Here is a 15683-nt window from a genome sequence, read left to right as displayed (position 1 = left end):
AAAAAGTGCATTGTCTTTCCCTTTGGAGAAAATTCGGTGCCCATGAACTACCACATAGCCGGTAGTCCACTAAACACAGAAGGTGTGATGAGACCTAGGGACACAGGTTGACGCTAACCTCTCCTTTGATAACCACATTGCTACTGTAGTTGCTACTGTAGTCAGAAAGTCCTATGTGGCACATCTCATTACAAAAGGTTTCTCATCCAGGAAGGAAGAGGTCACAATCCCTCTCTACACGTCTCTCATTAGGCCTATTATAGAATACAACTCCCCATTTGGTATGTACCTCACTAGACACCTGCAAAAATTGGAAAGGCCCCAAAAATACCTCACTAAGGGGATCTTAGGCCTTAGACATATGCCCTATATGGACAGACTCAAAAAACTCCAGCCATACTCGGTCTCTTATCGCCTACTTAGAAGCGATCTCTGCTTGACCTACAAAGCTATGTCTGACCCAGAGCTGCTAGATATGCTGCACCTAAAGAAATCCCAATCCCTCCATGCCACACGCTCCAGGGACCTTAACCTCATTACCACAATAAACAGATCATGCTGGAGGGACATGTTCCTAACCCAGAGACTTCCCATACTCTGGAACAAACTTCCCATTCACATCAAGCAGAGCACTTCACTGTCCCTCTTTAAGAGAAATCTTGAAGAGTGGGTGGGCAATAGGAAGTTCACCCCGGGGATCACTTCAGTGGCCTTGCTTGACAGGGGGCACTGGGAACTAACTTTAGGTGGTATGATGCCAGGGAATCTTCTTGGGTGAGGCTTATATAGGCTCCAGGGCCGTTAGCCTAGTACACACCTATGAACATTTGAAGCCCCAAGCCTTCTTATTATTTGTATTAGAGACAAACAAGTGACATGGTGTCAGAAGTGGCATAGCTAAAGGACAGATACCAGAAAAGGGCATGAACCTAGAAAAGGCTTGAAAACTATTTAAGGCACTTGCCCAGATGCTGGTGGAATATATACGAGTGGATCATCCTAAAAATGTGCAAACTTCACAAAATAAAGGTCAGAAATGAATTTCGGGTATTAAAACTTGCTCAGCACTATTTCTTTTCGTATAATATGAAATGAGGCATACAGAGCATTCCAAACGATATTCGCATGAACTGATATGTACGATATTTACTATGGCAAATGTTTGAAATAAAATCAGACTTGCATAAAACAAAATAAGGGGAATGACTGCATTTTCACTAAGTATATATTTTCCGATTAAGCAAAAATATCCGAGTTATCAGAAATGTATAAAGTGTTCTCATGTTTGTGAAGTGTTATAGTAAAGCATATTTCACAAAGTACAGCCATTACAAGGCATATTTTGCAAAGTACAGCCATTACAAGGCATATTTCGCAAAGTCAAGTATTTTGGAGAGTTTGTGCATTTGGATGTTGTTACAAGCTCGCAGAAGAGTTTTTGTACGTAATTACAAAGGACCATATTTTCAGTGTATTTGTGGATTTCAAAAACCCACTACACTTGTGTTGCTGAGAACTGGAGAGTGTTTGAGCAAGAGTATGACATTTTCATGAAGGCTGCATTTTCTGATAAAGATGATCATACAAAGGCATTTATTCTACTTTAGCTGGAGCAGAAGCTATAGAAAGGGAATGTTTATTTGCGTATGCACCTGCTATCTAGCTGCTGGAGAGGGGGGAAACCATCGTATTGTTGTACCGGCTGATTAAAAGGAGGACCCCAAGTGCTTAAAATGTAAATTTGGAGAAATGTGTAACCCCAGACAAATGTTACAATGGAAAGGCTCTTATTTTACAGAAGGGATCAAAAGCCTGGTGAAACTTTCAGCATATATAACTGACCTGAGACATAAAGCTGAAATTTGCAGATTTGGTGATTTTAAGAGATGAGCTGATAAAAGACGGACTTGTGTGTGGTATAAAAGATGATGCTGTGAGAGAGAGTATGCTTCGGGACAGTGATTTAGCTTTGAATAAAGGCCATTGAGATTTGTCAGATATACGAGCTCCCAGAAAAGCACAGAAATATGCTTATAAATGAGAGCAGCTCTAGAAGACACAGTGATAAAGCTCATATGTTGATAGTATGCAACATGTGGTTAAAAGAAACAGGCCCATGCACATGGCAATTGTAACCCCTGCAGCACCTACTGGTAACCCCCAGAAATTTCTAACAATTTCCAGAGTTCATACAGTCTCAGTGAAGCATAAGAGTGAGTTGCAAACTCAAAGTATGGGCCCCAATCTAGTTGCCAACTGTCGTAATTGTGGTGGTAATCATGAATCTAAAAGGGAAAAGTGTTTAGCTTTTGGTCAACAATGCCACAAATGTAATAAATGGAATCACTTCAAAATATTTTGAAAATCAAAAGGCCGACATTCATTTATAAAAAAAGGAACATTTTTAAGAGGCGAGTTGATCATTTAGACTGTGGCAACACTACTCTTTATGTTGCTGGTGTGTCGGTGCTTCATGAAATGGTTAATGCAGCTGATTTAAGGGCCAAGAATGAAGTATTTTGTACTGTTCGAATAAATGGCAAACCCATAGAGCTCAAAGTTGATACAGGTTCCAAGTGTAATGTCATAAACATTTACTAGTGTGTGTAAAACTGAAAGACTTGATTTGGCAAGGTGTGCGAAACTTGTTGCTTATGGAGGTAAAGCAATTCAAACTGAAGGCTCAGTAGTACTTTCATGTTACTCTGCTGGAAGAAGCTACGACTTATTTTATGTGGTCAAGAGGCATGTCCAGTCATTATTAGGGTTCAGAGACTCTTTGAAAATGGGACTACTTTTATTTAAGAAGGAAGTCCACCATGTTAGTTTAAAAGACCACTACTCTTAACTTTGCCCAGCACATTGTTTCTGCCTATGCTGATCTTTTCTAAGACCGACTAGGCAAACTTCCAGTTGTGTACTCCATGAAGTTAGACCCAGAGGTTAGTCCACTTATCAGGCCAGCACATAGTTCCAGTAGCCATGCAGGACAGAGTCCAAGCCAAGTTAGATAAAATGGTGTGACGAGGTGTAATTTGTCCAGTGGAAACTCCAACTGAATGAGTATCTTCCATGGCAGTAGCTCATAAGAAAAGTTCAGATGACATCAGAATATGTATTGATCCATGAGATTTGAACAAAGCACTAAAAAGACCTCATCATCCAATGCACACAGTCGAAGTCGCAACCTTAATACCAAATGCCAGTATTTTTTCTGTCTTGGATGCAGAGAGTTCATTTTGGCAAATTCAGCTTGATAGAAAATCCTCTTTCCTCACTACCTTTAGTACTCCGTTTGGCAGGCAAGGATTTTTGAGAATGCCATTTGAGAAATTCTGCAAGTGAAGTCTTTCAACATCCAATGGAGCAAAGTTTTTTTTAGGTATCCTTGTGCTGTTATAGTAGACAACATAGTAGGAGGTCGTGATGAAGCAGAACATGACAGAAACCTCAGAACCTCAGTTCTAGAAAGGGCACATCAAGTGAATCTTAAACTCAACACACACAAATACAAATTCAGGCTACAAGAAGTTACTTATGTTGGTCATTTATTTACAAGTACAGGCCAACAACCAGACCCTTCAAAGCAAACAGCCATTCTCAAGATGCCAGCTCCAGACAATGTTCAAGCCCTGCAACATTTTCTTTGCATGGTCAACTGCTTAGGCAAGTCCATTCCAGACTTAAGCCAACTTTCAGTGCCACTCTGAGAGCTAACACATAAAGATACATCCTGGTCTTGGTTAGAGCAACACCAATGAGCATTTGATGTCCTGAAACAGAGAATTGCTGGTCCACCAACGCTCAGATACTTAGCTTTTCACAAACCAGTTACACTTTTCCTGAGATGCTTCGAGGATCAACCTGTTGCCTATGCATCAATAACTCTTACCTAAACTGAGATGCAGTATGCCCAGATTGAGAGAGAGCTTTTGGCAGTTGTGTTTGTATATTCGAACTTCCATGATTATGTTTATGGTAGACGTATCCAGATCAAAACAAGCCAACAACCATTAGTCACTATATTCTGAGAAAGCCAATGCATTCAACTGCAGCCAGACTGCAACACATGATGCTGAGGTTGCAAAAGTACAATTTCATTCTTGTCTACAAGAAAGGCAAACTTCTTTATCTTGCTAATACGTTATCCAGATCACCCAGAAATACCACTGAACAGAGTGAAAAATCAAGGTTCTCATTCGATTGATGATTTTGAAGTCTTGGGAAGTGAGTCATTTTTCTTCCACACGTCTTGATGAGCTGAGAGATCACACAACTACAGATCCAGTCTTTTTTATAGTGGCTCAACCACTTCCTCAATCAAGGATAGCCTTCAGAGCAATCTAGTTTACCTCAAGATCTGCAACCTTGCTTTCCATACAATGATAAGATTTTGGCTGACAAAAGGTATCATTATGAAAGGTCCGAAAGTAATTGTTCCAAAGCCCTTGCAACCAGAGTACATCACTATCTTGCATCATGGTCACTCAGGAATTGAATTTACCAAAAGAGGGTGAGAGAACTAGTATTTTGGCCTTTTATGTCACAAGATATTGAGAAAGCACTATTGTCTTGTTCCATGTGTAATAGTACAAAGCCACCACAACAGAAAGAACCACTTCATCTTAACCAGATTCCGGAACTGCCTTGGTCGACAGTAGATGCAGACATCTTTGAGTGGAATGGTCAACATTATTTGATGTTAGTAGACTTACTCCAATTGGTTTGAGATTGACTTGCTTCCTAAACTACCAGCCAGTATAGTCATTAGTAAGATGAAGTGTCATTTTGCAGTACATGGGAGTCCGCACAGTTATTTCTGACAATGGCACGCAGTTTACAAGCCAACGGTTCAAAGGTTTTGCTGAAGAATGGGACCTTACTAATGTCACAAGTAGTCCAGAGTATCCGCGGTCAAATGGTTTGGCAGAATGCACAGTGCAATGTGCAAAGCAGTTACTAGAGAAGTCAAAATGAGATAATAGTGATTTCTTGAATCTCAGAAATGTTCCTTGTGATAAACATCTTGGTTCACCTGCTCAGAGACTTCTGTCAAGACAAACCAGAACCACATTACCAATTAGTAGTCAAATTGTTGGTTCTGTGTGTCAAGAACAAGAGATCAGTAATTGCATATTGCAGACAAAGAGGAATTCAAATATATCCTTACTTAGACGATTTCCTTATTCAAGCAGAGAACAAGGACATTCTATTAGAGCACCTGACATTTGTAAAAAGATTATTGAGTTGCCTAGGGTACACAGTAAACAAAAAGAAATCAAAATTTGTACCCTCTCAAGAGATAATATTCCTGGGTGCAAGCTTAAATACAACTGCCCAGATGGCTTATCTCACGCCAGACAAACAAAGGCAACTGACTTCTTACTTCACAATGTTGGCAACAAAGACCCAGTTATCTGCAAGAAAAATTCTGTAGGCTTTGGGTTTCATGGCATCCTGCATTCTGCTAATTCCATATGCCAGAACTGCATATGAGGAACCTACAATGGTATCTAAAAGTGTTTGGACTCAACATTGCCACAGCCTGGAAACATTGATTACCCTCATTCCTTGCCTTCAACAGGAGTTTCGATGGTGGGCACAGTCCTGTCACCTCAACAAAGGACAGCCATTCAACCTACCCACAGCCAGGCAGTCAGTAACAACAGATGCTTCAGATTATGCCTGGGGGGCCCACATGGCAGGAAAATGTATTCAGGGCACATAGCCCTCAAGCCAAATGCATCTTCATATCAATCAAAAAGAGATGCTAGCTGTTCAGAATGCCCTGACAGCTTTCAAGGACCTTCTTCATCCAGGACAACTACTGATAAGGATGGACAATACTGCAGTCATGTGGTACATAAACAAGCAGGGAGGCACACATTCCTACCCCCTCTGCAGACAAGCCATGACTTTGTGGGACACAGCATTGACTTATCAAGTATATTTGCAAGCACAATTCCTGTCAGGAAAGAAAAATACTCTGGCAGACGAACTAAGCAGAATCATTACGGATCCCCACGAGTGGAAACTGAATCCACAAGTCTTCAGCATGGTAACAAAGAAATGGGGATGCCCAGACATAAATCTTTTTGCCTCCCCTCACAACTGCCAACTACAGAGATTCTGCACAAGGACTTATCACAAGCAAGCATGGAAAGTGGATGCACTATCATTCAGCTGGAAAACCCTAACAGTATATGCCTTTCCTCCTCTGTCTCTCCTTCCCAAGGTAGTCCTAAAGGTCAGACAAGAGAAGACAAAAATGATCCTGATTGCCCCAGACTGGCCCCGCCAGCACTGGTACCCAGTCCTAAAGAGCTTGTCTCAAGGCCCAGCCTGGACATTGCCTCTAATTCCTCTCTTACTGACCTAACAAAACAATCAGATCCTGCACAGCCAACTCAGGACCCTAAATCTGGCAGCATGGCGAATAATGTAGCCATTCAGAACACACCTCTCTCTAAATAAGTGATGGATGTTATTTTGGAGGCCAGGAGGCCAAGTACCAGAAAATCTTATGCAGAAAAATGGAAGAGATTCTGTGCTTGGAACCAGGCACAAGGAATTGACAAGCTTGTACCAAATATTCCTCTGATTTTACAGTACTGAACTGAGATGCTGGACAAAGGCCTATCCTTCTTATCAATTAAAATCAATGCCTTTGCCATTTCAGCTCATTACAATATGGAACCACCTATTTTTTCTCGTCCATTGCTAAGGCAGTACCTCAGAGGGGCCAAAAACATAAGACCTCCAAGGAGAGCACCAATACCTCCATGGGACCTCAATTATGTCCAGGAGAAATGCACACTGCCGCCTTTTGAGCCAGCCAATACAGCTGAAATAAAGTTCTTATCTTGGAAAACAGCTCTGCTCCTAGCAATAACCTCTGCAAGCCGAGTTTCAGAGTTACAGGCTCTCATGGCTGTGGAACCTTTTTGTCATTTTCCATCCAGACTGGGTTTCTCTGAGGACTAACCCGACTTTTATGCCTAAGGTAGTGTCCAGTGTGGCCCTTAACCAAACCATTCATTTGCCTACTTTTTATCCAAACCCACAGAATAAGGTTGAGAGACTCCTGCATTCTTTGGACATACACAGACAGCTACGCTTCTACTTGGACAGAACTAAAGCTTTCAGAAAGACTGACCAACTTTTAGTGGCATATATGCTGCAGGATCACAAGGAAAGCCTATCTCAAAGCAGACTATTTTGAAATGGATAGGCCACTGCATTCGATTCTGTTATTCACAACATGGCAAATCAATTCCTAAGGGCATTAGACCACATTCTACCAGAGCAGCAGCCACTTCAGCAGCCTTCCTCAGAGGGGTACCAACCAAAGACATTTTAGAGGCTGCAACTTGGAGTTCAGTGCACACTTTCACCAAGCACTACCATTTACCTCTCTACTCTAAATCCAGAGCAGGCTTTGCCACTGCAGTTTTGCAGGGCCTTATAGCCTCTCCTAATCCTATTTAGACCCAGCCACCCTACCTCAGCTTTGGGATTCAACCCAAGTATAATGACTGCAACAGTGAAACACGAACATAGTACAGTTGTGTACCTACCATAAAAGTAGATGTTCGAGTGTATTCACTGTTGCAGTCCAGGTTACCCACCCACCATCCCCCTTTTCTTTGCTGGGACTTATCTGTACTTCTCTATCCTATACAACCTATGTGGTGTATTTGCTTATAGATGAAGGAAATGTTTGTTATTGCATGCATACGTATTGGCATAAATTTTTAGCCCACCAATTTGGGGGCACCTGACATCTGGGGCAAGAAAAACTGAAGAAAATGGCGTTGGCTGCATCTTTTATACCTCTGGCGCACTGACGTCAGGGAAGAGGCGACAGCAGCCGACGCCGGACCAAGACTTTGGAATTCAGGCCGACTGCGGGTAGCCTGCCAGCAGGATAACCCAAGTGTAATGACTGCAACAGTGAATACACTCTAACATCTACATTTATGGTAGGGACACAACTGTACTTTCCCAACCCCCTCCTGATAAGAGGCTTAGGCAAGACACTGATTATGAATCTTCAGATCAGGTTTCTATTTCTTCTGATTCCTCTTCTGATCAGGAATTATCTATACCTCCATATGAGGATTCTGATGCAGAGGAATCTATCCCATCTGCATCACTTCCTGAGGATTATTCATTTGGAGAAACCTTGCATACTTTGAGGGAGCATTTTCACTGGGAGAGTCAAGATTTCTCAATCAAAAAAGAGGCTCAGGAATTTCCTTCTCCCTCAGCACAGGCCTTTAGCCATACCCCGTTTTAGACATTGTGGATGATGTGTTTTCAGAGTCAAGCTTGACTATTGACTCCTTACCTCCGGCTCCCAGCAAGCCTGACCGATATTACAGGGTCCCTGATTCACACAAAGTTTTATTTAGAAACCCTGCTGCTGACCCTGAAACTATTTCACAGGGTCCAAAGGGAGTTAAGGCCTAAACAGCAAAAAATCCTACCCCCTCTGACAGAGATCCAAGGGCACTGGATAGATGGGGTAAGAAGGTTTATACATCTGCAACCTTGGCAATTACGGCCTTAAACTGCCAGTTGCATATGCTCAAGTATCAACAACATGTTATGGGATTGCTGAAACAGAAAGTTATGTTGATTTCTGAATGTGCAGAAAATAAAGAATTGCAGGAATTATTGCATGCAGCTGAACAAGTTGGAAAGTATACTTTGCAATGTGGTTTTGATTCCTTAGAGGCCTCCTGCAGGGCCGCAATTACTGAATCTGTGATTAGGAGGCATGCCTGGCTAAAAGAGCAAAATTTGTCTGATCATGTTAAAGCTAAATTACTGGATGCACCTTTACAGCATGATTGGTATTAAGGCAGAAGAGGTTTTAAAGAAAATGGAAGACCAAGCTAAGTCTACGCAAACTGTAAAAGACTTCGCTGCACCAAGATTCAGTAGACACTAGCCTACAAAAAACGTATCCTTTCCTGTGTCCGACAGAGCCTAAAGGGGCAAATCCAGACGCCCTAAAGGTTCTAGATACCAGGCACAAGAGTCTTACAGGTCAAAGCAATGGGGTGCTTCTACCTCCAAATCTGGAGGAGATAAAGTGCAACCCTACAGAAAACAGTCCCAATGACTTCCCTCTGCCTTTGCCAAGCACTTACCTTTTGGCAGCACCCTTAGGGGGAAAATTAGCACTTTTTGCTCAAAATTGGCAGTTAATAACCCAGGACAAGTGGGTGCTAAACATAGTATCACAGGGATACAGATTCCATTCCCATACTCTGCCAATGGCAAACGGTTGGCCGGATCTGCCAAAAAATCAATGGGCAGAGGCACAAAAACAGGTTACGTCCCTCATGGATATGGGGGCTATTCAGCCAGTACCAGAACAAGAAAAAGGACAAGGTTTTTACTCAAGTCTGTTCTTGGTACCCAGAAAGGACAAGGCCTGGTGGCCAATATTGGATTTATCAATTTTGAACACATTCCTGTACATTCCAAAATTCAAAATGCTGACTTTGCAGCAGCTTCTACCCATGCTGGGCAACAATGCTTGGCTGATGACATTAGACCTAAAAGGGGCATATCTGCATGTTCCAATAACGGAATTGTGCAGAAGATACCTCCATTTCAAGGCTAGCTTAATGCATTACCAATTCTCTGCACTGCACTTTGGCTTATCTACTGTGCCCAGGGTCTTTACAAAGTGCCTGGCACCAGTAATTGCTTTTTGCAGACAAAGAAGTATACAAATATATCCTTACTTGGACGACTGTCTCATTCAAGCAGAGAACAAGGACATTCTTCTTCAGCACCTGGCATTTGTGAAAAGGCTTCTAACATGCCTAGGGTACACAATAAACGAAAAGAAATCACAACTGGTACCCTCTCAAAAGATAACATTCCTGGGTGCAAACTTGAATACAACTGCCCAGATGGCTTTCCTCATGCCAGACAAACAAAGGCAACTGACTACTTACTTCAAACTGATGGCAACAAAAACTCCGTTATCTGCAAGACAAACTCTGCAGGCTTTGGGGTTCATGGCATCCTGCATCCTACTTATTCCATATGCAAGACTGCATATGAGGAAACTTCAATGGTACCTAACAAGTTTATGTAGTCAACATTCTCTCAGTCTGGAAACAATGATTCCTCTCATTCCCTGCCTACAACAGGAGTTTCTATGGTGGGCAAAGGCATGTCACCAAAATATGGGACGGGCCTTCACTCTACCCCCTGCCAGCCAAACTTTAACAGACGCATCAGATTATGCATGGGGGGCCCACCTGGTGGGAAGATGCATTCAGGGCATATGATCCCCAAAACAAATGCATCTGCACATCAACCAAAAAGAGATGTTAGCTGTTCAAAATGCCCTCACAGCCTTCAAGGACTTGCTTCATCCAGGACAACTACTGATAAAGACGGACAACACCGCGGTTATGTGTTATATAAACAAACAGGGGGGCACGCACTCATACCCCCTTTGCAGACTAGCCATGGCACTGTGGGACACAGCTTTGACTTACCAAGTACATCTTCAAGCTCAATTCCTGCCAGGAAAACAAAATACTCTGGCAGACGATTTAAGCAGAAACCTTATGGACCCTCACGAGTGGAAACTAGATTCACAAGTCTTCAGCATGATAACAAAGAAATGTGGGAGCCCGGACATAGATCTATTTGCCTCTCCTCAAAATTATCAATTGAAAAGATTCTGCACAAGGACTTATCACAGACAAGCATGAAAAGTGGACGCCCTATCCTTCAGTTGGAAAAACCTATCAGTTTACGCCTTTCCTCCTCTGCGTCGTCTTCCCAAGGTCCTACTAAAAGTCAGACAAGAGAAACCAAAGAGGATACTAATTGCCCCGGACTGGCCCCACCAATACTGGTACCCAATCCTAAGGAACTTGTCTCAATACCCAGCTTGGACCTTACCTCAAAGACCTCAATTACTGTCCCAGCAAAACAACCAGATCCTGCACAATCAGCTCCAAACACTGAACCTGGCAGCATGGCTGATCATGTAGTTATGCAAACAACATCTCTCAGTAAAGCTGTGATGGATGTCATTTTGGAAGCCAGAAGGCCTAGTACTAGAAAATCTTATGCTGATAAATGGAAGAGATTCTGTGCTTGGAATCGAGCACAAGGAACTGATACAGCAGAACCAAATATTCCTCAGATTTTACAATACTTGACTGAGATGCTGGACAAAGGCCTATCTTTCTCATCAATAAAAATCCATGCCTCTGCCATTTCGGCTCATTACAATACAGACCCACCAATCTTTTCTCATCCTTTACTAAAGCAGTATCTTGGAGGAGCCAAAAATTTAAGGCCTCCCAGAAGATCACTAATACCTGCATGGGACCTCAATTGTGTGTTGGAAAAGCTCACCCTGCCTCCATTTGAACCAGCTGCTACTGCAGATATAAAGTTCTTATTATGGAAAACAGCTCTGCTCCTAGCAGTTACTTCAGCAAGAAGAGTTTCAGAGCTACAGGCCCTCATGGCTATGGAGCCTTTTATCATATTTTACTCAGACACAGGGTGTCTGTGAGGACCAATCTTTCATTTATGCCTAAGGTGGTTTACAGTGTGGCTCTTAACCAAACTATTCATCTGCCAACCTTTTATCCAAATCAGCAGAACAAGGGGGAGAGAATTCTGCATTCCATGGACGTACACAGACAGCTAAGATTCTACTTGAGCAGGACTAAAGCTGTAAGAAAAACTGAGCAAATTACTAGTGACATATGCTGCAGGATCAGAAGGAAAGGCTATTTCAAAGCAGACTATTTCAAAGTGGATAAGCCACTGCATTTATTTCTGCTACTTGCACCGTGGCAAACCTGTGCCCAAGGGCATTAAGGCTCATTCCACCAGAGCTGCAGCTATATCAGCAGCCTTTCCTCAGAGGAGTACCAACCAAAGACATTCTAGAGGCTGCTACTTGGAGTTCTGTTCACACCTGTACAAAGCATTATCATTTGCCTCTCTACTTATAGCTGCCCCTAATGCTGTTTAGCGCCAGCCTCCCATCCATAACTTTGGGATTCTACCCAAATGTAATGACTGCAACAGTGAAACACTAAGAACATAGTACAGTTGTCCTTTAATATAACCTACATGGTTTATGAACTACACAAGATTGCTGTACTAGCTTTAATTGGTTTGACAAAATATCAAAATAAAATAACTTACTGTGGTTAAGGACTCCCAACAACCATAGGGGGTTCCCTGGTGCCTAAAGCCAGCTATGTAAATCAGTCATAGTCCAGTAAGCTCCATCTAGTCAATGATACTGCTACTATTCAACATTTTTTTGCTGTAAGGACATCCAAGGCAACACCATTCCCAATGTCTTGGAACAGAAATACCTTGAAGTGACACACGACCCATCATTCTTCTTTTCTATTCCTGCAGATAAAATCACATTCATAGTAGTGGTACAAGTAAAACTCTGCTACGGTATCCTATACCACCTTTCACCTATTGCTCAGATTGCCATTGCCAAAAATGTTTTACTTCCAAAATTTGATTACAGTTTGCATTGGCTGGCACTGCATTCCTCTTATAGTACTCAAGAGATCATGAATTGCACAAAACAAAATTTTAAGACTTCTCCTTTTAGCAGATCCCCATGAACTTAATTAACACGAAGTGGCTATCAGTAACATACAGGTCTGCCTGTCTTCTCAGCACTATACTTTCAAAAAGCTTAAATTTGATTTCCTGCCCACTCTTAAAAACAGCACTCCTACTCCAGCACCAAAACTACACCCTGAGAAGCTCTCAAAAAGGCAACATTTCCTGTGTGTTCACACGTCAAAAATGCTACTGTGGACAGGGCATTCTGTAGACTAGGTCCTGCCATTTGGAACCGACTCTCCATAGATGTAAAAACCCATGATAAACTTGAAACTCTTAAACATGCTGTTAAAAGAAGCATCATCTTATGGCAGCCCACTTTACCATCTATGACATTGAACATATTCATGTCTTTGTACCCGAATCCTTACTTGTTGCAATGAATATTCTTGTATGTTGCATTAAATATTATCTGGTGTTTCCTTGTTTTATATATGAACACAATGCTGGTTTATAAATGCTGTTTCTTGCCAACATATTTGCACATCTTGATAACATTTGTTTATTGCTAATGTACTAGCACTTAGATTGTGTATGCTATGATTTGCTGTTTCCTAATTATGCACTTCTTTCTATATATAATCTCAATCTTGTATTATGTGTACTGCTGCTTTCTCATCCCAGGCTGTGGCTGAAAAGGGTCAGTGGATCAGCCCACCTTCTTGATGAACAACTAGTAAAATAAGTAAATCAATCCTTGTTGTGTAAGGTACTGAACTAGCATTGTTTGAATCACCGTATCACCTCAGTCAAGATTTCAGCTGCTGTATGTGAATGCATTGCTGCATACAAAAGATCTTTATGTCTGAAAAAGAGTCTTCACATATGCATGTGCTGCTTTTTAACAATAAAAACTATGTTTGAATATTGCATTGAATCAAGCCATATTCCTAGTTTGTGTTTTTCTGGTGTCTTAAATGTCATATGTTAATGGTTTCATACTCTAAGAATAATACCTGGGAGCTTTCTTTTCTTTATTATTTCAGCCTTTTATAGATTTAAGCCGTCTTCCTGCAACAAGATTGAATGCAGTGGTAGCACATGGTGATTAGTACAAAAGTCAATGTAGCATGTATCAGTAAATAAGGCTTTGATGGTGAGCTACTGCCTTGGATGATTGTAAAAAGATCTGCCCTTCAGCTGAGACAGTGATTCATTAACTTTTGTATTGGGCAGTCATGCATAGCATGACTGACTTAATGATTAAACATGTCGGGTCAAAGGATCATGTATATGGTAGGTACCTGATGTTTGCAAAATACAAAGATCATCAATAATCTATTTGCTCCATTCTTAAGTCTTGCATGAGGTTGCTGTCCTACAGTCCAGATTTCACTGCTACTTCTACCTCTGGAATTCAGAACACTAGAATAGCTTGTGGTTTCAGCCATACGAGCCTTCAGAAAATGTATATTTCAGTTAGTGGTATGTTGTACTAGAATGGGCAGTAAACTTTTACCACTCTGTAATCTATTTCTCAACTGTTTTCCCAAAACAGGGCTGCATTTAACAACAGTGTTGGCATTGCCTATGATATTCTCCTCACAAATGGGCGGAAGAAGAAGCCTGGTCTGAATGGCAGAATGTATTCTGATCTTCTGAAAAGGATCTGCAATGAGGGAAGAATACCTGAAAATATCTCTGGCTCTTTACTGAAGAAAATACAGTGTCGGGAGCATGAAGCAGTCCCCTTTGAGATTTTTCGTTACAGCATGCTGACATGCTTCATATTCCTGGAGTATCTCTCCAAATCCTCCTCTCTCTTTGAGACCCTATCGGATTCCAAGAAAGCAGATAAAAGATTATGTGAGATTGTTTTGGAAACTTTGGAAGATGCCTTACAGGCAAGTAATCTGTCCATTCCAGCTAGTTATTTGGAAGCTGGTTCTAAGCTTGGACCAGATCGCTTGGCTTTGGAAATGAACAAGTTACTGATAAACCATAAGCCTGCTTCATTTATGCAGAAGGGGGAATTTCTACAGAAAGCTGCAGCTTTGTTCATTGAGAAAGTTAAAAGTATTTCTTGACTGATTAACTGAAAGTATTTTTAATGTGATGTAGTCTGTGGAGTACTTTGTTTCGATTTCAGGGAGACCTCTACTTAGTCATTTTTCTGACCTGACCTCCTGAGCATGGAATCTCTAGGAAAGGCTTGAGTACATTTTTATCCTCTACAGTTTGTAATGAGCCTATGCCACTAATTTTGTCTCGTCTTTGAAATTAAAAACTGACATTAGGTTATCACTAGTTTACAGCGTGATAACCTATTGATATGTGTTAAGCACTTGCAGTTCCTTCAAAAACTGCCAGGTTTCTGTATGCATAGTTTCTTCCAAAAGCCTGTTCGCTGTCTATATGTCAGGATATGTGTTAAGCACTTGCAGTTCCTTCAAAAACTGCCAGGTTTCTGTATGCATAGTTTCTTCCAAAAGCCTGTTTGCTGTCTATATGTCAGGAGAGCCATGTTTAGCAAAGGGATTGACTAATCCAGAGTCGGGTGACTTTGAGTAACCTTTAAACTACGGTAGTTTTTGTTATTTTCATTGCTAAAAATAATAAAATGCCAGAAAATTAGCAGTATTTTTCAAACTGTATTTTATTTAATGACACTTGTTTAGAACATTTATAGAATGAAAGCAAATACTCTAACTCTAGTTACTCAGATGTAGTTGAAGACTTATAACAAGCTTATGTTGAGGAAAAAAAGCCTATTAAGTGAATATTGGTAAGCTGGCTTTTAATACTACTTGTTTGTATAAGCCAGTTTGACATGGTGTGACTTGTTGAACCAGAATAATAATATGCATGATGTCATTTGGATTGATTAATGACAGATTTATGTACAGGCATACTCTGAGCTTGCCTGATGAAGTCCGTTCCTTTTAAACCTCTGCTGTGTATTGCGTTTCTTAGAGAGTAGCAGTTCCCAGCATTGCAACTCAGGATCTGGTAGTGAGGGACATAAGGCAGAGAATGACATATGCTTCAACTATATTGACATCTTTAGTTGTATTTTTTACTACTGT

The 15683-nt window shown here is 41.2% G+C and overlaps 1 protein-coding gene across 1 annotated transcript in view; it reads left to right on the top strand.

Moving 5' to 3' along the window:
• TPGS1 (tubulin polyglutamylase complex subunit 1) overlaps positions 1–15231 on the top strand; it is a 68765-nt gene extending 53534 nt beyond the window's left edge. Inside the window, exon 2 of the mRNA XM_044053895.1 lies at positions 14156–15231. Coding sequence (XP_043909830.1) covers positions 14156–14684 — 529 coding nt within the window. The 3' untranslated portion in view covers positions 14685–15231. The remainder of the gene's footprint in view (positions 1–14155) is intronic.
• The last annotated feature ends 452 nt before the right edge of the window (positions 15232–15683 follow it).

Source organism: Protopterus annectens, chromosome 13.part0 (genome assembly GCF_019279795.1).
Source record: "Protopterus annectens isolate FY-2018-M chromosome 13.part0, PAN1.0, whole genome shotgun sequence".
Taxonomy (NCBI): domain Eukaryota; kingdom Metazoa; phylum Chordata; order Ceratodontiformes; family Protopteridae; genus Protopterus; species Protopterus annectens.
This window is presented reverse-complemented; position numbering and strand designations above follow the sequence as displayed.